The sequence below is a fragment of the Dendrobium catenatum genome, unplaced genomic scaffold, assembly GCF_001605985.2.
Source record: "Dendrobium catenatum unplaced genomic scaffold, ASM160598v2 fragScaff_scaffold_231, whole genome shotgun sequence".
NCBI lineage: Eukaryota > Viridiplantae > Streptophyta > Magnoliopsida > Asparagales > Orchidaceae > Dendrobium > Dendrobium catenatum.
This window is the reverse complement of record NW_021318693.1, coordinates 5,948,991-5,974,626: the sequence shown is the minus strand read 5'-3', so window position 1 is coordinate 5,974,626 and position 25,636 is coordinate 5,948,991. Positions and strand designations below refer to the sequence as shown.

The 25,636-nt window shown below is 35.7% G+C and overlaps 2 protein-coding genes across 4 annotated transcripts; both read left to right on the top strand.

Moving 5' to 3' along the window:
• The first annotated feature begins 10,182 nt into the window (after positions 1-10,182).
• Positions 10,183-19,460, top strand: LOC110107917 (small ubiquitin-related modifier 1). 3 transcript variants are annotated; one of them, XM_028693076.1, is made up of 3 exons: positions 10,183-10,456; positions 17,902-18,051; positions 19,122-19,460. In XM_028693076.1, exons 1-3 carry the CDS (start codon positions 10,391-10,393, stop codon positions 19,176-19,178), a joined length of 273 nt encoding a protein of 90 aa, XP_028548909.1. In that variant the 5' UTR covers positions 10,183-10,390; the 3' UTR covers positions 19,179-19,460. The 3 variants fall into 3 exon arrangements, with proteins under 3 accessions (XP_028548909.1, XP_020694022.1, XP_028548910.1); XM_020838363.2 differs by having other exon boundaries at positions 10,197-10,468; positions 19,122-19,430; XM_028693077.1 differs by lacking the exon at positions 10,183-10,456 and adding an exon at positions 11,371-11,528.
• Positions 19,461-23,610: 4,150 nt separating this feature from the next.
• Positions 23,611-24,240, top strand: LOC110107914 (LON peptidase N-terminal domain and RING finger protein 3). Its single transcript, XM_020838360.1, has one exon. The coding sequence runs from the start codon at positions 23,611-23,613 to the stop codon at positions 24,238-24,240; it is 630 nt and encodes a 209-aa protein (XP_020694019.1).
• Positions 24,241-25,636: the final 1,396 nt, after the last annotated feature.

The window sequence follows — 25,636 nt, the reverse complement described above, 5'->3', positions numbered from 1 at the left end:
CGAGAGGAAGCTCGTCCCGGTGGGGGTACAAAATCAACAATATAGACAACCATTGAATAATATTCAAGTGGTTAGAGATATTGAATGATCACGTACTTCGTGCATTTGTATTGGCAATACTACTTGTCTTGTTGTGTCTTTTATGTTGAGCAGGGTATCACTTTGATATCTTTAATGTTTTCTTCCAAGTTAAATGTTGTATTGTGCCCGTGCGTAGATCTTATGTGTTGAGTACGTTGCAACTTGTATTTCCCCCAAGTCAGACTAGGGAATTATTGTACTGTTTTATATAATACAGTAATGCGATATTCATGTTGTTGTGATATTATTTTCTCTTATGAAAGATAATTTTTTTTTTATGAAACTCTTTCTTTGTGATTCAAGAAATACACAATCTACATTGTATCTCAATCACCGGATGATCAATCCCAGGGGGATTTGATCCGACCTCATCTACACAGGTTAATGTCATCGATCAGGGCTCTGACATACAACCTCGGATAGGTCTTACATCCTTGGTGGATTCTTCCAACCTCATCCACACATGTTAACGTCATCGAGCAGGGCTCTGACATACAAGCTCGGATAGGTCTTACAACCTTGGTGGATTCTTCCTACCTCTTCCACACAGGTTAACATCATCGAGTAGGGCTCTTACATACAATATCGAATAGGTCTTACATCCTTAGTGGATTCTCTCGACCTCTTTCACACAGGTTAACATCATCGAGCAGGGCTCTGACATACAATCTCGGATAGGTCTTAAATACTTAATGGATTCTTCCGACCTCTTCCACACAGGTTAACGTCATTGAGCAGGGCTCCGACATACAACCTCGTATAGGTCTTACATCCTTAGTGGATTATCTCGACCTCTTCCACACAGGTTAACGTCATCGAGCAGGGCTCTGACATACAACCTCGGATAGGTCTTACATACTTAGTGAATTCTCTCGACATCTTCCACACAGGTTAACGTTATCGAGCAAAGGCTCCGACATACAACCTTGGATAGGTCTCACATCTTTAGTGAATTCTCTTGAGCCCTTTTACAAAGGTCAACATCACTGAACAATATTTTGAGTGAACAATGTTCTCTATGTAAAGACTCTAAGAACGCAAGTGATTGATAAATTTATCACTTATACAAAGAGTTCAGCAGTCTAAAATTTGCTCACAAAAATATGGGGGGCAAAATGTCAAAGCATGTCTTAAAGATGCAATCGCAATTCAGCTTGCTCCAAAGGACAAGTTCTCAACTTCTTATTCAGTATCAATGGAGTTACATAGATACATATTCATATCTACATTTCTTCTCAATAGAAGTTGAAAGGAAAACTGCACCAACTGGATCTTGATCGTCGCCTCCGGTATTTAAACTCTTGCAGGATAGTTTTTCCCCCGCTGGGAGTGAATTGGAGCCTGCATAAGAGTACCGGGCCTTGATCGCCGTCTTCAGTATTTAAACTCTTGCCGGACAGTTTTCCCCCGCTGGGAGTGAACTGGAGCATGCGTAAGAGTATCGGGCCTTGATCGCCTCCTCCGGTATTTAGACTCTTGCCGGATAGTTTTTACCCCAATGGGAGTGAACTGGAGCATGCGTAAGAGTACCGGGCCTTGATTGCCGCCTCTGGTATTTAGACTCTTGTTGGACAGTTTTTCCCCCGCTGGGAGTGAACTGGAGCCTGCGTAAGAGTACCGGGCCTTGATCGCCTCCTCCGGTATTTAGACTCTTGCCAGACAGTTTTTCCCCCAATGGGAGTGAACTGGAGCCTGCGTAAGATTATCGGGCCTTGATTGCCGCCTCCGTTATTTAGACTCTTGCCAGACAGTTTTTCCCCCAATGGGAGTGAACTGGAGCCTGCGTAAGAGTACCGGGCCTTGATCGCCGCCGCCCAAAAATTTTTTATTTTTGCTAGTCCGACTTCTCTTAACTTCGTAAGAGAAATTTTGGAACCGGCTAAAGAGAGGTGGTGCCTTCTCCCTAGCCCTTAAGGGGGGTATTTATAGTTTTTTCAAAGGAGGTTTGAGGGCTAAATTTCTGAATTTTTAATGCCCAAAATTAAATAATTTCCTATTATTAAAAAGTTGAAATAGGAAATAAATAAAGAGCATTTTATTTAAAAAATAAATAAATAAATATTCAGGAAATTAATTGTTTCCATTCAAGAAAAGATCCTGAATTTTTTAAAGGGTTTTTTTTCAAATTTTTTTGGTTATATTTTAGCCAAAATAGTATTTTACTATTAAATGTATAATTAATTATTTAATAAAATTCAATTAAAAAAAATCCGGCCTGATTGCGGCGCTATTGTAGCCGAATTCTGTAATAAATACTTTATACATATGTACTAGCTTTCTTAACATGTAATAATTAATAACTTATTGGAAAAAATAATAAAAAAACACTACTCTCAACCATGCTGCAACGACGGATCCCGCGGCGCTAGGGTTTTCTCCTTCCTTCTTTCGATCGTTCTTTTCTGCTTCCTTCGTCTTCTCCGGCTAAGCCGGAGGACTTTTTTCTCTCCGTTCTGATGGAGACTGGACTTCGTGCTGAGGATTTCCCTCCACTTTTCCAGTATCCTGCCAAGACTACCACTTTTACGCCAAAAGACTGGAATAGAGTGTTCGCACCGAAAGCTTTCGCAGCAAAAGTTCTCAATCTCTCGCACTTTCCTTCAGAGCCGGAAATAGTGCCGTTTAATGAAGATAAGCTGTCTAAAGGAGGCGAGGACTGGACCTTGTGCCTGGTGGGGTACTCCATAGGAAGGAGACCGTATTATGAAGCTTTATTGGGGGCCATAAAGAAGACTTGGAACCTCAAAGGTTCAGTTCAGCTTCTTTCGCTCAGTGAAGGTTTTTTTCTCATTCGCTTCTCTTGTACTGAAGACTACGACATGGTTTGGTCGCGTGGAGTTTGGTTTTTACTGGGGAGACTGTTCATTATTCAAAAATGGCATCCCAAATTCAAGCCTAAAAGAGACAACTTTGACTCTGTTCCGATTTGGGTCAAAATTCACGACCTGCCTCTTGCATGTTGGAATTCGGAGGGGATATCCAGGATTGCAAGCAAAATTGGTGTCCCATTGGCGGCGGATAGCTTGACAGAGCAGAAGACTCGACTCACTTTTGCGCGTGTCTGTGTTCTGTTTGACTGCAATGCTACTTACCCAGAAGAAATAAAGGTTTCTCTGGATGGGGATGTTGTCTGTTTGAAGGTGCAATACGAATGGAGGCCATATCCGTGTGATCACTGTAAGTCTCTTATGCATTTTTCTTCTCTTTGTCCGTCAAAACCAGAGGTCACTGGGGATGAGGTGCAAGGTAAAGAAATGCAAAAGAATCGTGGCAGGAGCATTAGTAGAAAGGGAAAAAATAGATATCCGTAAAAAACTGATAATTTGTCTAGACCGCCCAAAGGGGATTTATCCCATAGGGTCGCTCTAGTCTCAGAACAGCCTAAGTCACCTCCTCCTACTAATTCCACTGTGCCAATTAACAGCATTGGTATACCTCTTCATTATCAACCTCATTCCCCAACTCCCCCCACAGCACAAGAAAACTTAAATTCTGGTAACCTGGAGATAGATAATCCTGTTACTGATATTCGGAACCTGTCTATGATAGGGATGAATTTACCAAATCTCAATTCACCTAATGAGGAAGAGGTTGCTTCGACATCTTCAAGTTCACTGCAAATTCAAAGGTTGGGAAAACAAAAAGAGAAGCAGGTGCCCTCTCCTAATAGATTTGATGTGTTAAACGATGAAGAAGATAACAATACTCTGGGTGATACATGGGGTGATATGGTAGAGAAAGTGGAGAAAAGAAACAAACACAAACAAAAGGACAAATCGAAACTCAACAACTCAAATTTAGTCAAAAAACCTGCAAAATGGAAGCAGGGAAAAAAATCCCACTCAACACATTCTTAATGTCTATACCTTCCATTGCGGTATGGAATGTACGTGGGTTTAATCGTACAGACAAAGTCCTAAGCTGTAAGCGTCTTTCTCAGTCCTTTAACCTGGACATGATATGTATCTTGGAAAATAGGATTCATGTTCAAGCATTCCAAGACCCCTTCTTTGAAATATCACACTATGTTTTCCCAATGAAAAAAGTTGTCATAACTTTGCTTCCTCGCATTCGGGCAGAATTTGGGTTAAATGAGATGATAATAAATTGAGCTTCAAACCTACTCATATATCCTCTCAAATCATCTCTGGGATGATTTCTGTTGCTTCCAAAGAACTCTTCCAATTATCTGTCATATATGCTTCTAACAGCGCAAATGAACGAAAGGAGTTGTGGGAAATTATTGGTGATATTGCTCCTGATTATGATACACCTTGGGCCTTGGTGGGAGACTTTAACAGCTGTCGTTTTGCCTCTGAAAAACTGGGAGGATCTCCCCTTACTCACTCTGCATTATTTGATTTTAATCAAATGATTTTTTCTCAAAGTCTCCTTGATCTGCATTCGGTAGGGAGTAATTACACATGGTTTAATCAACGCTCTGATAATCCCATACACATCAAGTTGGATAGAGTTCTGGTGAATGATAGTTGGTTGAAAGACTTTCCAGATTCTTACTATTCTCTTCAATCACCTTCTTGTTCTGATCATTGTCCAATTATGATGGCTCAGGTTCAGCACAGATTTATGTTTAAAAACTTCTGGACTAATATAGATGGCTTCTGGCATATTATTTTGAGAGCTTTTTCTGATCCAACTATTGGTAATCCCCTGTCTCACCTTAGCAATATTCTTAGACATATTAAGGAATGCATTAAAAAAGAGTCTTGGTCTTCTTATAATGCTGTTAGTCGTCATATGGATGCTCTTCTAATTAGCCAAAAGGATGTTTTAGATTGCCTTCATGTTGATCCGACTAACAATATTTTCAATCTTATGTTAAAAGATATTAATGCCAAGATAGCAGATTTCTCTACTATGCATGCCTCCTGGATTATTCAAAGAGCGAAGGTGAACTGGTTGAAGCACGAGAAAGATGATCTTAAATTCATATATGGCAAAATTAGAAGTAGGAGAGGCACAACCAAATCGGTGGTGAACCTTCTTGCTTCAACTTCTTCTCCTTCTTCCAGAGATGTGGTCGTCCATTCCATTATCCAGCACTTCCAAACTCTCTATAATCCTCCTCAAATCTCTAGATTTAATATTGATATATTCCCTATGGGATCTGTTTTATCATATTATGATGCTAATGAGATTTGCTCTCTTGTTTATGATCATGAAATAAAAGCTGCTGTTTTTCTGGGTTCTTCCTCCTCGACACCTAGGCCGGATGGTTATAACTTTCATTTTTTCAAAGCTTGCTGGCACATTATAGGCTCGACTGTATGCAGAGCTATAAAATCCTTTTTTTCTAAAGGTTACATGCCCAGAGGAATTAAGCACACGGGCCTTGCTATCATTCCAAAACACAAGAATGCAATGGACATTTCTGAATACAGGCCCATAGCTTTATGTAATGTTGTCTATAATATCATTGCCAAAGTTATTGCGTGTAGGCTTAAGCCTCTTATGCTAAGCATTATCGAATATAACCAGTCTGGTTTTTTACAAGATAGGATATCCACAGACAACATTTTGCTGGCTAGTGATATTCTTGCCACTGCTAATAGGAGGGGTGGAGTTAAATTATTTTGTGCCAAGTTAGACATTAGAAAGGCCTTTGACTCCGTTTCTAGGAAGTTTGTTTTGGCTAGATTATCTCAAAAAGGTTTTACTAACACTTTTGTCAACTGGATCAAAATGTGTATTACTAATGTACAATTTTCCATTGTTCTTAATGGTGCCCTAGAGGGATTTTTTCTATCTACTGCCGGCCTAAGACAGGGTTGCCCTCTTAGCCCTTATCTTTTCTGTCTTGTTATGGATGCATTCTCTAATTTATTAAAGGAGAGGGATTTATTGGTATCAGTGCAGATAATTTCAATCTTACCCATCTTTTATACGCTGATGATGTGCTTGTGTTTGGAGAGGCCTCTTTAAGTAACTTTCATAATCTGGCTAATATTCTCAGAGAATTTGGTAATTCTACTGGCTTGCATATCAATTTTGAAAAAAGTGCCATTATGTTCCCAAAGCATCAACTTAATCAACAAGCCATTTGCCAGATCCTATCCATCTATAACATTACCAATAAAATCTCTTACCTTGGGATCCCGTTGTCCTTTAATAGGCTTAAGGTAGAAGATTTTCTCCCTCTTATGGATTACATCAATCATAAAATGAATGGGTGGAAGGCAAACTTGCTGTTGTTTGCTGGGCGCTTACAGTATTTAAAGTTCACTATTCAAAATACCATTGGATATTGGATTCGTGGTTCGATTTTGCCTAAACAGGTGTGTAAGCATTTTAACAAGGTTAGCTCTAGATTTCTTTTTTTTTGGAGATTCTAATCAATCCAGAAAATTGCACATGATATCTTGGGATACTATATGTCGTCCCAAGAACAAGGGTGGGCTGGGGATACCCTCTGTTAATGCTATTCAATATGCATATAATTGTGATGTTATACTCAGGATGTATAACAGCACTTCTCCCCTCTCCAATTGGCTGACTAGTAAATAGTTTTCTCCTTGGCGCCCTCCTCCTATGACTGCTTCAAAATTCTGGAAATCTGTGTGTAAAACTGCTACTGAAGATAAGGCCTATTTTCATTTCAAGCTTAATGCTTATTGCCCCATTTCTCTTACCTGGGATCACTGGTGTTATGACATGACTTTAAAAGATTATATGGGAGAAGTTATTTCTATTCCAGAGAAAAATTTTGGCTCTTTTTATTATGATTATAGGTGGAATTTACCAGATTTCTTACCAGAGCAACTGAAGGCTTTATTTGTTATGTCTCACGGACTTAACAATGAGCCCAATCTATTGTGGAAAGATAAATCTGCATCTAAATTCAAAGATTATGTCCAGGAATTTTATTGTGGCTTATCTGATTGTAACTGGTACAAAAATGAGTGGCACAAAGGTAGCTGCGTAAAGCACAATGTGTTTGTTTTGTTGGCTTTAGTAGGGGGACTTAAGACAGCAGACGCTCTTCGTATTAGGCAGATTAATGTTCCCAGTAAATGCTCATTATGTCATATTTTTGATGAATCTATTACGCACTTATTCTTTGAATGCTCTTACTGCTTTACAGTTCTTATTACTGTTATGCCGGACACCAAAGAATTACTTTTAAGACCATCTCTGCTTCACCTATTTGTTTGGGTGAACTCGAAATACAAAGGAAATTCTGCTTTGAAAAATTTTTACAAATTGATGGTGTGCTGTATTACTTATTTCATCTGGAAGGAGAGGAACACTAGGAGGTTTGGAGGGAATTCGAATAGTTCTGCTGCTCTCGCTTTGTCCATTAAAAAAGTGGTGTTTGAGAAAGTGCTTGAATGGAAGAACTCTTATGGTTTGCTGGAAAGGTTATAATAATGGCTCTAGATGGGATGCTATGTCTCGTTTTGCAGCAATTTTGTGGCTAGTCTGGACAATGATGATGCTCCTTGTTGCTGATCCCTTGGATGGCCTTTGTGGCAACCAGGGGTTGATGTTTTCTTCGAATGACTTCCTTTTTTCTGAGTCCAGACTGTTTCTGGGCCAAGGAGCATGTTCTTATACCAATATTTTTTGGCTGCTGATGCGTTGCTCTGTATTCAGGAGCTGGTGCTGCTGCTGGAATGTTTTCCTTTATATTGACAGGATATGGCTATTCACTGAATGTTTTTAAAGACTTCCTGCTTGATTTTTCGTATATTATTTTCAGGCCTAAAGTCATCAAGCTAGTTTGATTATTCTGAAGCGGTGCAATTGTTCAAGAAAGTTGGTGGAAGTTCTCTGGATCCTGGCGGAGGTTTTTTCGCTGTTTTTTTTAGTATTTTTCTGATGGCTTTTTTGGTTAGCCATTTACTTGTATTTTTTTCTTTCTCTTTTTGGGCTTCTTCAAGCCAGCCTTTATGGCCTTAGCATTTCATTACACCTGTAATCTTTTTGATTAATAGATGGGCTTAGCCCAAATTTTCCAAAAAAAAAAAAAAGTTAATAACTTATTATATATATAATGTAATAATGACATACGTTATATATTGATTAACTATAATAATTACTTCAGATTCAATAATGAGTATTAATTACTTGATTAAGTAATTAATTACATTTTTCTTTTTCTAGTAAAGTTCGATTTGAACATTTTTATTCTACAGAATTGTTTTTCAATATTTCAGACTCAATCTTAACACTTCTAAAGCTCAAAATTTTTTGAGTGAAGCGAATAAATTTTGTGTACTCTAGACTCAATTTTGCTAATTTCGAATCTCAAAAGATAAGTTTTGAGCAATTCAAAAATTTTTTGAGTATCTTTTGTTTGACATTTTTGCTCCGATTATTGCTCTAATTTTGCAGAAAGCTAGAATCATGAATATATTTTTGGACTGTAAAATTCAACATCCAAAAATAGGGGGGCAACTGATACATCCACAAAAATTGCCTTGATCAAGCACGAATCTCGAGGCATATTCAAGTTGGAAAATCTTTAAAATTAAATTTGTGATCATCTGAATTCCAATTTTAGCAAACTTATAGTCAAATTGAACATCTCAATGGGACGAACCAAACATCACCGAAATTGGTTCAACCTAAGCCCAAATGGGTCCAAATCGGGGGCCCGAACCACATTTGGAAGGGTTAAAGCATTATTTGGATTATGAAATGATATCCAAATATGGCGTGCTTATAGTCAAATCGAGCGTCTCGGTGAGAAGAATCCAACGAGCCCAAGATATCTGAATTCCGATACTGTTAAGGCACTTAAACAGTCAAAAAACTCTCTATGATCGGGGGAATCAATACGAGTCATCCGATGGAGCACTCTGAACCTGCCCCGGATCTTCTCTAGATTTACAGGGTGTGCCACTCATGAAAATCTATAAATAGACCCCCACTCTCTACATGAGGGGGACCTTTCGCTTGAGATTGAAGAGAGCTCTGAAGCTTCAAGAGCTCTAGCACCACCGCCCGGCCGCCACCTGCCGGACATCCGTACGACCGTCTCCAGATCTTTGGCTGTCTCTCCAAATTACTATAATTCGACCGCCTTTAAATCGAGGGACGGGTCAACCCTTGTAATTCACTCAAGTTTAGTGGAATATTTTCACTTGGGCAAGGCCCCGTGGTTTTTCTCTCTTCGGGTTTTCCACGTAAAAAAAAGATTTGGTGTTCTACTTCTCTCTTTCTGTTTGAGTGTTGAATATTTGTGCATCTTTAAGACAAAAAGTTTACTCACTCTACCGCCACGAATCTTTCAGCCCGCAACAAGAAGTAATTTGGAGTGATAAATTTAATTTAATTTTTTTGGTAAGGTTTTACATGTTAAAAAAATAAATAATAATTTTTAATGTTAGATATCCAAATAAAAAAAATTATGGTAGATATCTAAATTCATACATTTTTTATTAAAAAAATATTAATATATTTTATGCTTACGGTAGGTTTACCAAAATAAGATATTTAAAAAAAACATGAAAAAGAACTATCATTCTATTGACATCAGGGACGGAACCAACCTTAATTTTCAAAGGAGGCAAACTTATAAGTTAAAGTGTAGAATTTAGATCAACTCCTATTTGTTCACATCCTTGATTGTCGTACGCTACACAGATATGTCGGGGATCCAAGAGGGCAGCGCCACTTGGCGTCCAGTTGCGGGGTCAAGGGCAGCACCCCAACGAGGATTTTAGGGGGCGCTCAAATTTTTGTTGTAAGGATATTATTAGATTATCTTTACTATTTATTTTGTATTTGATTCATCGTTCTCTAACAATAACAACTCTATATAACCAATTGCCTAATGACCATATATTTTTGTCTTTATTACAATTTTTTTTAGGCAATTGCGAAGCTATCATTATTACGTGCGGATGTCGAATATGTCTGGAGGCCAATTCCGACACGCGTATACACTGTATATTGGGAGACTATTCCATGCGGAGCCTAGACGGAAATAACGGTTCGGATATATGAACTGTGTACATATTTGTACATAATATGTATCAAATTTTTATAGATTCTCCCCGTACAAATTCAGAAGAGAATAATATTCTCCTATATTAAATCCGACCTCGGCACGCTTTCCGTTCCGCAACGTAATAATTTGGCCATATTTAGGGCCCGCCCAGCCTGTGTTGGTTTGCTTAGGCCGTTTCATTTGATACTGACTCCAAAAATCAATTAACTGTAATTTTGAATGTCCCTATAAAACGGCCATTTAGGCTTCTCGTTTTCGATCGGCCCTTTCCTATTCCTTCGATTACGCACTGGTTCTCTCAGTTTCTCTCTGAGCGATTGAGGGGATAAAAGAATGTCAGGAACGAACGCAGGGGAGGAAAAGAAGCAAGATCAGGGTGGCACGCATATCAATCTTAAGGTGAAAGGGCAGGTGAAACATCTTTCTCGATTATTTGATATACCTGTTGCGATCTGTCTTAATTTCGTCTTTTTCTTGCTTGAGAACGCATTCAATGCCTAGCTTGCGATTGGGGCTAAATTTTTGTATTTAGGGAATGCTTGTCTGTGATTTTTTGTGTTTGTTGCTAAATCGGGAATCGGGTTTCAGTTTAGCGGTGATTTAGGTTGAAATGTTGAGGTCATTTTCATCTTCGCCATCTGAAATAGTTTTTCTCGTTGTTGTTGTAGATTTTAATCATGCATTTGAGTTAATTTGTGTTAAACGTGTAGTAAGTGTGGATATATCTTTTTCGTTGCTCGCGTTTTGAAGGTATCAGTTGGTGTTGGCATTGGATTTATGCTGGAACTCTGTTTTTGGGTTGATGGAGGAGCCTTAGAAACTAATTTTATGTCCTTTTTGAATAAACATTTTTTGTTATTAATCCTTTAACATTAACCATTTCTATTTCTCTTATTAGTGCATCTTCAACTTTTCACTGTACATTCCCAAACCACCTAGTCTATTTTCATAATCTTATCTTTAAGAAATATTATTCTCACTGTCCTTCTAATATAATTATTTCTTAATCTATACCTTATTCCTAGTTGAAAATGAGTCTATAGCAGTGGTTAAGTTACTTTATTACATTATAGAGGTTCCATATTCGATTCACTAAAATAATCTCCTTGCATGCCTTATTCTCACTGTCCTTCTAATATAATTATTTCTTAATCTACTGCTGTTTTTGTGCAAAACAGGTATTTGATGATAGTGTTTTTGCAAATGGATTTATAGATATCACATTTATGTTTTCTGCTAGTGTAGCATATCCTTGCCTATGAGATCATCATTGGACTCTTTGGACAACAGCAATTATTTTCTTCATGATTTGTTGCGGAGACTGTGCTCCTCATGATGACCGTAGATCTCCCCTAAGGAACCACAATACGAAGAGTATTGTCACATTGACCTTCACTCTCCTTTTAGGGAGATGTTACATATCAACCCTATAGACACAAATATCCAACATGCTTCTATGGTCAACTTCATGGTTGATATTATCTCTCATTTATTTTGTGCTATTATGTATTACTTTTTTTGTTGGATTTATGCTTTTTGCTCATGTTTTTGGGATATATTAGGCATTTTCAAGAAAATGCTTAGGCTATTATTTCATCTTTGCCTCCCTTCCTTTAAAAATAGTGTCTGCCTTATATTATGAAGGATGATTAGAAATTTTTGTAAATTTAAAGTTCATGTCTTGAAGGCTCCTCCCCCCTTATTCCCTCTCCAAGCTCATATATTCTTCTTCTCCTCCTAATATCCACTCTCCCTTACATCTTAACTCTTTCCCTCTTTACACCAAATCCCTCTTCTTTCTTTATTTCTTGCTTGATCTACAAGATTTAGCAACTTCTCTTCCACAAACATGAACATTCTTCCATTATGGAGGTTTGGGTTAGCTACTTGGTAGGTGGATGCTAAAATCCCTTACCAATTTTTACTTTTGACATCATTTAATCCTTATAATGCTTTAATAGGTTTAACAATGCAAAAAAAAAATTGTATGAAAGTTTGAAACTTGCTATCAAATAGGCCAAGCTGTTCCTTACTTGATGAGGTTCAACTAAAGATTGGATGAGGAATTAAGGGTATCAAGAGTGGTAAACAGAAAATGGCAAACTAGAACTAAACCTTAGACTACTAACTATCCGTTATTCTTTTATGACGGTCTCCTTCTCTTTTTGTTGCTTTTGTTTCATCCTCTTCCTTCTAGAACTTCCTCTCTTTGTTTTATCCCTTGCTAGCAAAAGGATTTTGACTCACTTTTGGCATTCTTGGGTAGGAGAGAAAATGGAGAGGGGGAGAGAGAGTGAGAGTGAGGAGGGGTGGCTAGCTTGTCTGACTAGAGTGGAGAGAGAGAACATGTAGAGATCAGCTTTTCCAGTTTCTAGCTATTATTTGTAGATGAGTGCAAGAAATGTAAAACTAATCTCTAAGTCTTCAGGATAATCCTCTTTACAATAAGGAAACAAATCCTAACAAACTAAATCTACTGGGGGTTGAGCCTTGTAGTTTGATAAAATCGTTCATTGTCTTAGTATCTTGAATTTAGATTCCTTATTTTTTTTCGTTTTGGAAATTCAATTTTACTCTCTTTATCCTTTTGGCCTTCTCCTGCGTGATGAATAACTGGAGAAGAAAAGGTGATGTCATATTCTTGCTTCCATTCAACCTAGCTTGCCATGCAAAGGTGATTTCTTTCGTTTTTTATGATTTCTGCTGATCCATGCCTTTTGTAGTACGAGTACTATCAATATCACTAGAGTGAGTTGTTGTGGGTGGCTTTAGTGAGTTAGAGTGAGAGGAGATGAGTCTTTTTCTTTATATGGTGCTTTATTTGTGGCATTTATCAGGATTGTTGTCAAATCTCCATGTAGCATGTTAATTTAAGTTGTTATTGATTAGGCTAGAGCTTTGTCTCGACTATGGATTAAATCCAATGTTCTTCACATATATTTAAAAAGATATATAAAGGGTAGTATATAAGTTAGGAGATCAAAATGGTCTTGTTGAGGTGAACTCGTGGTCTGACCTGACAACTTTAGATTGGGCTATATTCTTAATTGGTTTGGGTTGGTGAATGCTTGTGGGTTGATTAGCTGCAAATTTGGTTATGTTTTAGAGTTAGTTTGGTTCAAAACCTGATGATTTCTGTGTATTTGCCATTCTACTGCACTATTATGTAGAAAATGATTTTTCTCAGAAGTCAGTTATTAATGATGCTTGCCTCTGAGTGTTTTGTGTTTCTGGCTGTGTTACGACCATCTATTAATACATTTCTTTCTTCATTTACCTTGTCAAATTCTGAATTTCTTTTTGTGTTGTGCATGAAGTTAGGATACTCATAGAGATATTACTAAATGAAATTTTTATCTCTGAGGGGTAGGAACACTTTTAAGGTTCTATCATCGTACATTTGCCAATTTAATACAAAATTCTTTTCTTTTGGTTTGTTTCTAAAGTATGGGTGTCAATATTTGACCCGACCTGTACTTGACCCAAAAAATTTCCAATTTGGGTCAACCCATTTGGCAAATGGGTCGGGTTGGGTCCGGATTTGAGTTGACCCGAATTCCACCCGCACCTCACCACTCGATTCAATCTTGCACCCCACACCGACCTGCCTCAGTGCCTGCCTCACCCACGCTTGTCTCTGCTTCCTGCACCACCTGGATGCCTCAGTGCCTCGCCCATGTGCGCTGCCCATCCTCGCATCGGCTCACCCACTGCCTGCCTCGCTTGCGCTCAGGCTCGACCCAACATCCCGCACTTATGTTGGCGCCCTACCCACCTGCGCTCACTTGCGCTTGACCCTATACACCCGCAAGCCCGGGGCGGGTTCGGGTAAATAGTGACGGGTCAATTTCGGGTTGGACTTGAAGCCAATCCCAAAACCCATTTTGACGCCCATAGTTTCTACTTTATACCCTCTAATTTCATCCTAAATGATAGGAAGTAATCCATACTTAAACTAGCAATTGCATATGTTGATGGTTGCAATAGGTGTTTGTTTTCTCTACTTCATTTGAAATTTTTTTGGGCTGTATTAATATCCCATGCTTTGATTAGCAAACAATTATATACTTTAAATGGAGAAAATAATATTTTCATTTGCCTTTTGGATGTTATGCTGGCTATTAAAAAATAAAATATGTTTATTTTTCTTCATTGTGATTACAAACTTTTATTTTTCTCATATTTTACTCATTATCTTGACCATCATCATCATCGTCGGTGTTATTCCACCTGCATTCTCTATTTCATTCTTTATGATATCAAGAAATCCCATTGTCCATTCATTCTTTATGATATTAATTGAGCTGTTAGCTCCATTTTTTTCAGCTTATTTTGAACAATTTCTAGCATTATTATATTTAAGGTAGGTCTTCTATTATTTTATATGTCTACAAGTAAGAAAACTTGTTACGCAGAGATAAATATAATATATTTCTGAGCATGATAAGATATATTCCTATAATGCATATTAGGAGGTTAATTGGGCACTTGAGTCACCCTTATTGTTGATTTTAACATAAATTTCATTTACATACAAATGATATTGCAAAAGATATAAAAAGTAAGTTTCATTTTTTTTTTTGTTCTTCATCAACTATGTCACTTTTTTTAGTGAGAATATGAAAGAAATTTTTTTTTTGAAACATGGTGTGAAAGACATGTTTGACCACTTTACCCGCGTCCACCATCCTTAGTCCTTGCAACTGTAACTCTCCCTCACCCTCCATTAAGCTCACAACTTTGTGTTCGCTTCACACTTCGCAACTTGTTGTTCATCCTCAAGCCATGTTGTAGTTATTCTCTTGTCCTGTTTATCTACAATTGTAACTCCCACCTAGCATACATGACTTGCGTCTTGCTTACCACCTTTTAGACATAATTTGCACCTCAATTCTCTCATGAATTGCTCTTTGGCTTATGTTTCGTTCACTATAATCTATCATAGTGTAGATATCAAAATTTTGACAAGCATCCGATGTCTCACCCCTGCATATGGATCAAAGATACGACGACGTGATGTCTTCTAATTTATTTTTCCCTGGCCAGATCAAAGATTGGATGACACTAATCTTATTTGTTTTTGTGTATACATGTACTCTATTTACAATTGATTTCATTTAGTCGAGAGGGATATCATTAACTATTGTTGACTGTTGAATTCGGACAGGGTCGGTGTAGAATTTACGAGAAGGATTGCGCTCGTTCGGGATAGAATAGGAGCGGAAGTGGGGAGAGGCGAGGTCGGGCTGAGGGCGTGGGACATGGTCGCAAGAGAAAGCGGAGGCAGAAGTGGGGCGCTGGGCTTTGGGTCGTGTGAGGAAGCGTGGTCGGGCCGTGGGAGATCACACAGATAGATCCAGGGTCACGCGGACGGTCCGAAGTCACGTGAGACGGGAGTTAGGGTGTGGGTCCCACGGACGGGTCAGGATCTAAGTCACATGGACGGGATCAGGACGAGCGATGATATGGGCGTGAGCGGAAGGTGGGCTCGCGTTCACGCATGGTAGAGGGGTCCGGCAGAGGCCGGGATGCTTGATCGGAGCATGGGATTGAGGGGTTGGCGAGCAGATTCGAATTTCTGGATTGGAGAAGAGCGTGTGCGAAAGGCCTTTCCTCTTTCCTTTTTTTCTATAAAGTTGCTCGAAGGGTTGCTTCTCTTTTGTGAAACAAGGCATCTATTCTGTATTTTTATTGTTTCTCTTTTTTCTAGAAACAATCATATCATCCTTAAACATTTCAACAAAATAGTGTTGTTGAGTATAAACATTACCATTTATTTAATACAACAACATCAAAGCCTTTATCCCATTACATGGGGTCAGCTACATGAATCCTTTTTCTCCATCGTGTCCTATTAAGAGTCAAATTCTCTTTTAAATATAATACATAAAGATCATTTCTAATATTTTCTCACCAAGTCTTTTTAGGTCTATCTCTACTTTTCTTTTCATAAGTCAAATATAATGCATCTACTCTCCTAACTGGGTCATCAGAAGGTCGTCGTTTTATGTGACCAAACCATCTAAGGAGACTCTCTAATCTTATCTTCCACTGGATCTACTCTGACCTTTTCACATATATGCTCTTTCTGTATCCTATCTCTAAGAGTATAAAGCCACTCATCCACCTAAGCATCATCATCTCTGCTACACTTAACTTCATATTATGCTTCTCTTTTAATGGCCAACATTTTGCACCATAAAGTATTGCAAGTCTCACCACAATCTTATAATATTTTTTTTTTTAAAGTTTGTGGGGGACTTTTCTATCACACAAGAAACCCAAACCATTCCTCCACTTCAACAAATCAACTTGAATTCTACTAATAATATCCACATCACTCTGAATAATAGACTCAAGATATTTAAAATGTGTACTCTTATTAATGATTTGATCACCAAAAGTCACAATCCCCCTACTAGATCTATTACTATTAAAATTACACTCCATATATTCAATTTTAGAACTACACAAATGAAAATTTTTAGACTCTTAAGTTTGATATCCATAATTCAAGTTTACCTTCAACTCTTTCTCTAGTCTTATCAACAAGAATAAACTGTCACTCGGAATAAATTTATAATATTTGCAATATAAACGATATATTTTTCTTATAAAAAATAATTAATTTGAGTTTTATTATATCCATTCTTATAAGTGATGAGATGCTCATCTCTTTTTCTTAAATAAGATATTAACAATTTCAAAATCATAAGCTATAACAAAATCTAACATATGGTCTTACCACATTCATTAGTCGCTCCAAACTCATCGCCACCATGAATGATTTTAAAATCATTTAACTCTCTACCAACATATCCATTTAAATCTACTCTAATAAAAACTATTTGTTCAAGAGGTATCTTTTATATTAATTCTTTTATTCATTCCAAAATTTTAATTTTGAATACATATCCAAATCAATTTGAAGAGCTTAAACATTTATAATATTAATAATCTTAGCATAAAAAATAATCATTAAAGTTATAATTCTATCTCTAATAATAAAATATGATTATGTATTTATGTTTAACTCTGCTTGGCGTATTCTTCTAGTAATAACCATAATTAACCTTAAAAAACATAATTAACCTCAAAAAATCCATAATTAACCTCTAATTAAAATCATGTTTCTTCTAATTAAAATATAATTTATGTTATTCAACTAATTATTAAGCACTAATCAAACCATCAATAACTCACTAAAAAAAAATTTCAGGTTGTGAGATAATTTCTGATATTTTATTGCTGAGCTCTTTGGCTTTACTGTTTTTTAACAAGACATGAAACACCACGATCAAATATGTTGAAATAACTTCCAGGATTTAGAAGCTCAATTATAGGCCTAATAAATGGAAATTAGCAGCTTTCAATGGCAACTTCTCATTATAAAATTGGGATTTTTACATACATAACACTTTAAACTATTCCCGACCCCACGTAGTGGGATAAAGGCTTGATGTTGTTATTGTTGTTGTTGTAACACTTTAAACTATTAAAAATAGATATTTAACACATAAATTTCTTTATTTACTAATATACCATATAAAATCCTTCTTTTAATCAATTCTAGCATTCCGTTTAAACTTTCTGTCAAAAATCACTATCAACGACTATCTTCTCCATCAATGGTACCCTTTCACAGTGAATACAAGTATCTCATCGCTTCAACGGAGTGGTGGAATGGAAGGAAAAAAGGATAATTTTTAGGTGGTATATTAGTAAATATAGAAGTTTAGGTGTTAAATATGTATTTTCAAAAGTTTTAGATGTTATGTACGTAAAAATCTCTATAAAATTCTCATCTGACATTTTGAATTTTGAGCATATTTCATGTCATATAGGATGGCAACGAGCTTTTCTTCAGGATCAAGCGCAATACTCAACTGAAGAAGCTAATAAATGCATACTGTGAGCGCCAGTCTATTGGTTCGGACTCCATTGCCTTCCTCTTCGATGGCCGTAGGATTGGCGGTGAGCAGACTCCCCATGAGGTAATATAGTTTACATTTTCATTTATTTTTGCCGATTCAAAATAGAAAAAAAATACTCCGAAAGAAATTATATTTGAATAAATTGAAAATTATTGAATTTTCTTTGAGATTAATGTTTTATTTGAAGAATTAATATTTCATCAATCTTATAGTAAATCTAATAATTTTTAAGTTCATTTTGTTATAAATTATATTAGAATATCTTGATATAACTTTTTCTATTAAAATAGAAAACAATTATGATGGGATACTCTGATACAATTTCTATGAATATACTTGAAAGTCCTTGAATATTCTTTATGATAAATGCTTTATATGAAGAGTTTATAGTACACAAGTTTTGAAACAATTTTAATAATTTTCAAGCACATCCTGATCAGGGGCGGATAGGGGTGTAAACGAGTCGAGTCGAGTCTAGTTTAGGCCTTATTGAGCTTGACTCCTTAGTAGGAAAGCGAGCTCGAACTTGAGCTCGACAGGCGAGCTTGAACTCGAGCTCGTTTACAGCGAGTCGGCTCGTGAGCTCGAGTTTTTAAAGTTTAGGTGAGATTTTTAAAACTTAAGAGGGATTTTTAAAATTTAGGTGTGATTTAAAAAAAAAAAGATGCATGTTTAACATTTAAACAAAACTTAAGTAGTTCTTATTCTTTTTTTTTTTAATATTTAAATGTAATAAATAAGATAAAATTATTAAAAATATATTAATAATTATTCGAGCCGGCTCGCGAGCTCGCGAGCCGAGCTGGCTCAAGCTCGAACTCGAGCTTGTTTACTAAATGACCTCGGATTTGAGCTCGAGTTTGATAAGCTCGGCTCGTGAGCCCATAAACGAGTCGAGCTCCAATTGTCCCCACTAAAAAAAATTAAAATACTATTGTCTTTAGACGATTGCCCCCTAGCAAAATTAAACACATTGTGCATTTGTGTTATTTATGAGTTTGCCCCTCTAAGAATTAAGACTGGTTCCGCCTCTGATCCTGATATAATTATATGAGGATATTCTGATAGATTTTTTCCCTAGCAAAATATATGATGTTCTGATGACAATTATTTATGAAATTTGCCGTCAGCTTGAGATGGAAGATGGAGATGAAATCGATGCCATGCTTCACCAAATCGGCGGGTAACTAAATTTATATTTCTGATTTTGGGGTGTTCTTGGCTTGGCCATCTTCTGTATATTTGACATGGCTTTGACATGAATGAACATGTTAATATTCTGCTGTGAGTTTTGGCCAAGCTGTGGAGCATCTGAAAAACTGATCTATTAGAATTGATGAGCTGCTTATTATGCTTTCCATTGCCTGTTTGTTGATACTTTGAATCATGTTTGCTATGAACCCTAATTTACAAGTGATATGAGACTGATAATTTATGCATAATAGAAACTCTAGTAATAGTTTTTGATTCGTTCTTTTGTTATTGAGAGAAAAACTGTTGATATAGCACCAAAATTATCTGCACAAAATCATTTAGTTTCAGCTACCAAATGTTTTAAATTTAGTATGATTCGAAATTCGATTATTTTTTGTTTCGATTTGAGGAGTTTAGAGATGATTTTGGGTCAAATTTGACGAATCAAAAACTGAGGCTTTGTTTGTGACAGTTTTTTTTGCCGCTTTCATGAAATTTTTGCACTAAAAAAATACTGTAAAAGGTAGAAAGAAAGTTATCTGAAACTGGAGCCTAAATTGAACATATTAGATAATTTATTGCTTGAAGCATAGGATAAAAGTTAGAAGTAGAAAAAATTACTTTAAGAAGTATTTAGAAGTAGTTAAAGTCGCCCATCAAATGCTTGGTCGTGCTCCTTATTTAAGCTTTTTGTATTAAAAAATTACGTTAAGAAGTAGAAAAAGACTGCCCCAAATGAAACCTTAATATCTTATCAGAACTCTTTTGAAGAAGTTACATATCAGTTTGTAGTTCTATAATGTTTGCTGGAAATAATAATAATGTATTTCTTTCTTTCTTTCGTTATTCTTGATTGGTTCATATTTTTGTAAAGACATACTGTGTTCATTTGGGATGGCGGTGTTTCTTAAAACAGTTTTCTGGTACAAAAATTAAAATTTTTTTATTAGAAAGTTGCTTTAGGAAGCAGGAAAAAAATCTTCTCCGCTTCATTTGGGACGGTTTTCTTATTGATTCTTAAAGAAGCTTCCTAATACAAAAATTAATTTTTTTGTAGAATGAAGTTGCTTTAAGAAGCATAAAGAAAGCCGTCCCAAATGAAGCCTTATGCTTCGTTTGGGACGGCTTTCTTCCTACTTAAAGCGGAGTACCAAAATTTTAATTTTTGTACTAAAAAACCGCTTTAAGAAGTATGAAGAAAGCCATCCCAAACGAATCCTTAGTCTAGTGGAGTCATGAGTTGGCTTGTGCTCAACTAGTTAAATGATGGGTGATCAATGAGCCAAGCTACGTGAGCTAATTTTGATCCAGTTTATTTGCCTGTGTACTTTTGTTTAAAAAAAACATTATTTTTTTAAAGAAAATTATTTAAAATATTTAACAAATCATTCATCTTGAAAATTAATTAAATTTTAATTCTCTTATATATATATTTTTTATAGTTATTTGTGTATATATCGATCTGTAAGTAGGGAAAATTTCGAAACTAGGTATTATTAAAAATTTAATAATATAATTAAGTATTGAATAAAATAAATTTAGAAGTAGTTAAAGTCGCCCATCATCGGTAATTTTTTTAATGGATAAAACTTGTACAGGAAATTATAGCGAAAGAAAAAAAAATAACGATTCAAAGTTTCTCCTTAAATGCAGACTTTGAAAGTAAATATCAAAGCTCTATATTTTTTGTTTAAAAAATATATGTTTAAACGATTGACTTCTATTAAAATATAGAAATTATATTTTACATTAACTCCAATTTTTTTGTTTTTGTATATTTTTATTTAAAAATCAGATTTTTTATATTTTTTTTTTAATTTATTTTCTTCTTATTTTATTTTAAAATTATTTTTCAAAATTACTGTAGCAAGTTGCCTATTTAACGAGCAATTTGCGATAGTAATTAATTTTTTTAAAATAAGTCGTCCGTTAGTTGGACAACTGACATATGACTCGACAAGTTCGAGTCAACATAAGCCGCCCATTTGATAGGCGACTTTGCCCATTTTTAAATTTATTTATTTTAGATACTTAATTACATTATTAAAATTTTAATAATACCTAATTTAAAATTTTGACGCTGTAAGTATGGCCCTGTAACCGTAGCTCTTTCGGGATTCAGGTCAACCCGTTTGCCATACAAGTCAGATCCAGATTCGAGATTTGACCCGTTTAAAAAAAGAAAATTGACTATATGTCTATATGATGACCATTTGTGAGGGCACCATTGATAACATTTTGTTCTACTATAATTGTTCCATTACTTTTGTTTTTCTTTTTTCTTAACATTTCTTATACTTTTGCTCTTTATTAGCAATAAGAAATGACTATGCTCTCTACATATGGTAGATATAGACTACATAGTCAAATCATTGTAAATTATTTGTCTCTTCTCAATATTATTGAATGGAAATAGAATAAATAGGGCTGCAAGCGAGCGTTCGACGAGCTACTCGATGCTCGGTTCGATTAAAGCTCGTTTGTGATCGTTTAACTAACCAAACAAACAAATTTGAACAATATTTTAAAACTCGATCCTTAAATAAACAAGCTTGAACACGAATGTGTTCGGTTCATTTATGTTCACGAACAACATCATTTGAAGTTTGTAAACAAGCTCGACATTAAGCTCGATAAAAGCTCGAATGGAGAGAAATGCAACATGAAAGTTTCATTTAAGAATATATTCATATAAATTAATCATATTATCATTTTAAATTGATTTCACATTTGTCTATGTTTCATAGATTGTTTGTTTAAGATGTTCATGAATAAATTTAATGTTTGTTAATTTGTTGAATATATTGTTGCTAAATATGTTCATGAACATAGCTCGTTAAGGCTTGTTTGTTTAAAGCTCGATAATCATTAAACGAACCAAACATGAACTAAACATGAACATCCTTAAATTAAACAAACCAAACACGAACACAAACAATAAAGCTCGAATCAAACATGAACCGAACTTGAATAAGCTAATGATAAATGAACTCAAACATGAACACTCGCATACTTGGCTCGGCTCGGTTCTTTTGCAGCCCTAAGAATAAACTATTCATTATCATCGAGCTTCCAAGAGGTGCTTCCACTATGTAGGGAGGCGAGCCAAACACTACAGGAAAATATTCGATTTCCAACGAATTTCTCCGAAGCAATTAACATGTAATTATTATCAAAATTAATAGACTATCTTTCACATTCAACACATATATCAGGAAAAAAAATTCTATTAGGATAAGTGGATGCAAAATAGATCAGAACGGGCTTAAAATTCATTAGATTTACGTTGAGAATCGTTAATTTAGACTAAGAATATCACAATTCATGAGATTATATACAACACTAAATTTTACTCAAATTTAGAACAATTATTAGGTCCTCCGACCGGACGTAGATCTACGTCCGGTCGTAGCTAAAATCGCGTCAAAAAACGAGAAATACCGAGCAAATACCGAGCAATACCAAACAATAACGAGGAATATTACTCGGTATTGCTCGGTATAACTCGGTATTGGTCTTCACAGAGCAGTATTCCTTGTTATTACCAAATAATACCTAGCAATACCAAGCAGATACAGAGTTTTTTGGTGGGATTTTAGTGCCAACCGGACGTTCCTCTACGTCCGGTCGGAAGACCTAATAATTGTTCCAAATTTAGAGGCTTCGAAGCTAATTATGACGTGTTTTGTACAAGATATTATGACGCTATTTTTTTCAAATATAATGATAAAAATTGGTCAATCTTGTAGGATATTTGATGTTTCATTAATTTTGGGGAGAGAGAGAGAGAGAGAGAGAGAGAGAGAGAGAGAGAGAGAGAGAGAGAGAGATTGGTCTTAAATAAATAAAACAGGAGGAAAAATTAGTCATATTATTATAAAATCTATTTATAAACTAAGCTATATTTTTAATTTATTTTTTTTGTAATATTTTTAATTTCCAATAAGTTTCTACTTATTGTATTTTTTTTAATGAGAAAAAAATCTATGATGTACGATTTGTCTATATAAATATTAAAATATGAATATAATATGATATGAGTATTAGACAAATCTATTATTGAATATGGTATTAATATTAGAGCATGATTAAATAATCGTTTAAATTAAATAAATATAAAATCAATACAATCTATTTTCTATAACCTTTAATTTTATTCTTCCACGAAAATAAAAAAATAAAAAGCCCAACTAATTAGTTCATCCATAAAAAAAGCCCAACTAATAGGTAAGGACAACCGCCCACTCTGCTGATTCCCCGCCAACCAAAGTTTTCTAAATCATAAAAAAATTAAATAAATAAAAAAGCTCCACCTCATATTTGAAAAGAGAAGAAAAAATCAAACCCCAAAATGGTTGTCTTCCCTTCATCCTCCCCCCCTCTCCTCTTAATGCCCAATTCTCCTCTAAATAGAAGCCTAAAATAATGGAAGAGAGAAACTCGAAGGCTGAGACCGTCGGTCATGTCGATAGCCTCGAAAAAACCTTCAAGGGGGTCATTCATGAGGAGCATATAGAAGGAAGAGATGTCAATTGGAAGTCCTTTAAAGATGGCATGCGGATGCATCGAGTCGGGAATGCTTGGGCAGCGGCGGTTGCTGAAGGCGCCAATGGTCGTGCTCGTAGCAGTCTAGGCGCTCTTGCTCGTACCACGTCACTGCGAGCCCCACAAAAACATCCTGCATGGGGTGATGAGCAGGACGAGGCGGTGACTGCATTGTTGCAGCAGCGGCCGCCAACTAAAGAGCAATCACCAAAGATTTCGTTAATGACATTGCTGGCAGATGGAGGGAGATATTCAGACAATGATGAGGAGGAGGGTTATGAGGAAGAGAAGACACATATAGGCCAAGACAATGAGCATGACGATGATGCAAAGGAGAGCGAAGGGGATATGGTGCACACATGTTGTGTTTGTATGGTGCGGCATAAGTGTGCATCATTCATGCCCTGTGGTCATACTTTTTGTCGCCTTTGTTCTAAGGAGCTTTTGGTTAGCCGTCAAAATTGTCCTGTTTGCAATGGCTTTATTCTTGAGCTTCTTAACATTTTTTGATTTTTTTTTTCTTCTTTGATTACCTTTGCGATTGTCATCTTTATAAAATCAAGATTATGAAGGCAATAATGATGTAAAATGCTTTATGTATATTCTTGTTGATCATTTTTTTCACCTTTTTGGTTGGGTTTATCAGGTTTACATATACTATCAGTCAAATGACCTTATTATATTTAAAAAAAAAAAAAAAATCTTTCATCCATGAGAGTATGAAAAGAGGATAAGTTGAGAGGAGGTATTATGGGTAGAATAGTTATGGTAGAAATATAGTATGGTTATGTGGTTTAAAAAAGGGTTGAGAATTCCTGGAAAGCCTTTAGGTTGAGTAACAAGATGCATCATGGTGGTTATCTAACACTTCCCAAGAGAGGATCAAATCCAAGTTACATGTGTATTGTGGAAGAGCATATACAATGATGTCAAGGAGGATATATAGATTTAGGTTTTGTTTGGGACAGTTTTTTTATTGCTTTCTAAAACAGCTTTTTAGTACAAATTTTTTTTAATTCAATAAAATTTTGTACTATAAAGTTGCTTTAGAAAGTAATAAAAAAATTATCCCAAACGAAACCTTAATATGCTAATTGCATTTATAAATGTTTAAGTCATTGTGCAAACGAGATTTGAATAAGGATCAATATTCATATTACAATTTTTTACCTTATATAATGATTCTTTGAATTTTGTTTTGCATCTACGGCTTAAACATTGTTCGAAATGAATGTTTGAATTTCTTTGATGACTTGAAAGTATTTAATATAGTTGGATCATGGGCTTAAGGTGAATTGATCTTAGCAACAAGTCCACTATAATGATAATGATTTGGGGCAATTTTTCACTAATTTTCTTTTTAGATCATTGCCGCACTTGAATTTTACTACTATTTTCTTGCTAATTTTAAAAAAAATTTTGTGGCAGGAAGTTATTTTCTATAATCATATTTGCTAATACGTGACTATTTAAAAAAAAAAAACTTATAATACACACAATACCTTTCATAAAAGTTACTTTGCCTATAATAAGTTTATAACCACCTTATAAAAAGATACATACGCCTCAATTAAGGATCCCTAAAAAATTGAAATAAAAACTAGGGCCTGTGTTATGATATTTAGCTCTTTGTTTGGGAAGAAATGTAAAGGGGTTACCATGTCACTAGGGATATTGTTGCCACCATGCCGGATATTGTTGCCACCATGCCAAGCTCTCTATTTGAGTGAATAAGGGAGAATTTGGAATATTTGGTTGAGCGCTAAGGTGCTGGAGAGGCGAGTGCCAAGGGGCCAGGCCAAAATGATATTAAAAAAAAATAGTTATCTAAAAGCATTCTCTAAAACCCCTAGCCCCTAACACCTTGCCAGAGAAGGAAGAGAATGAGAAGAAAATAGAAGGGGGG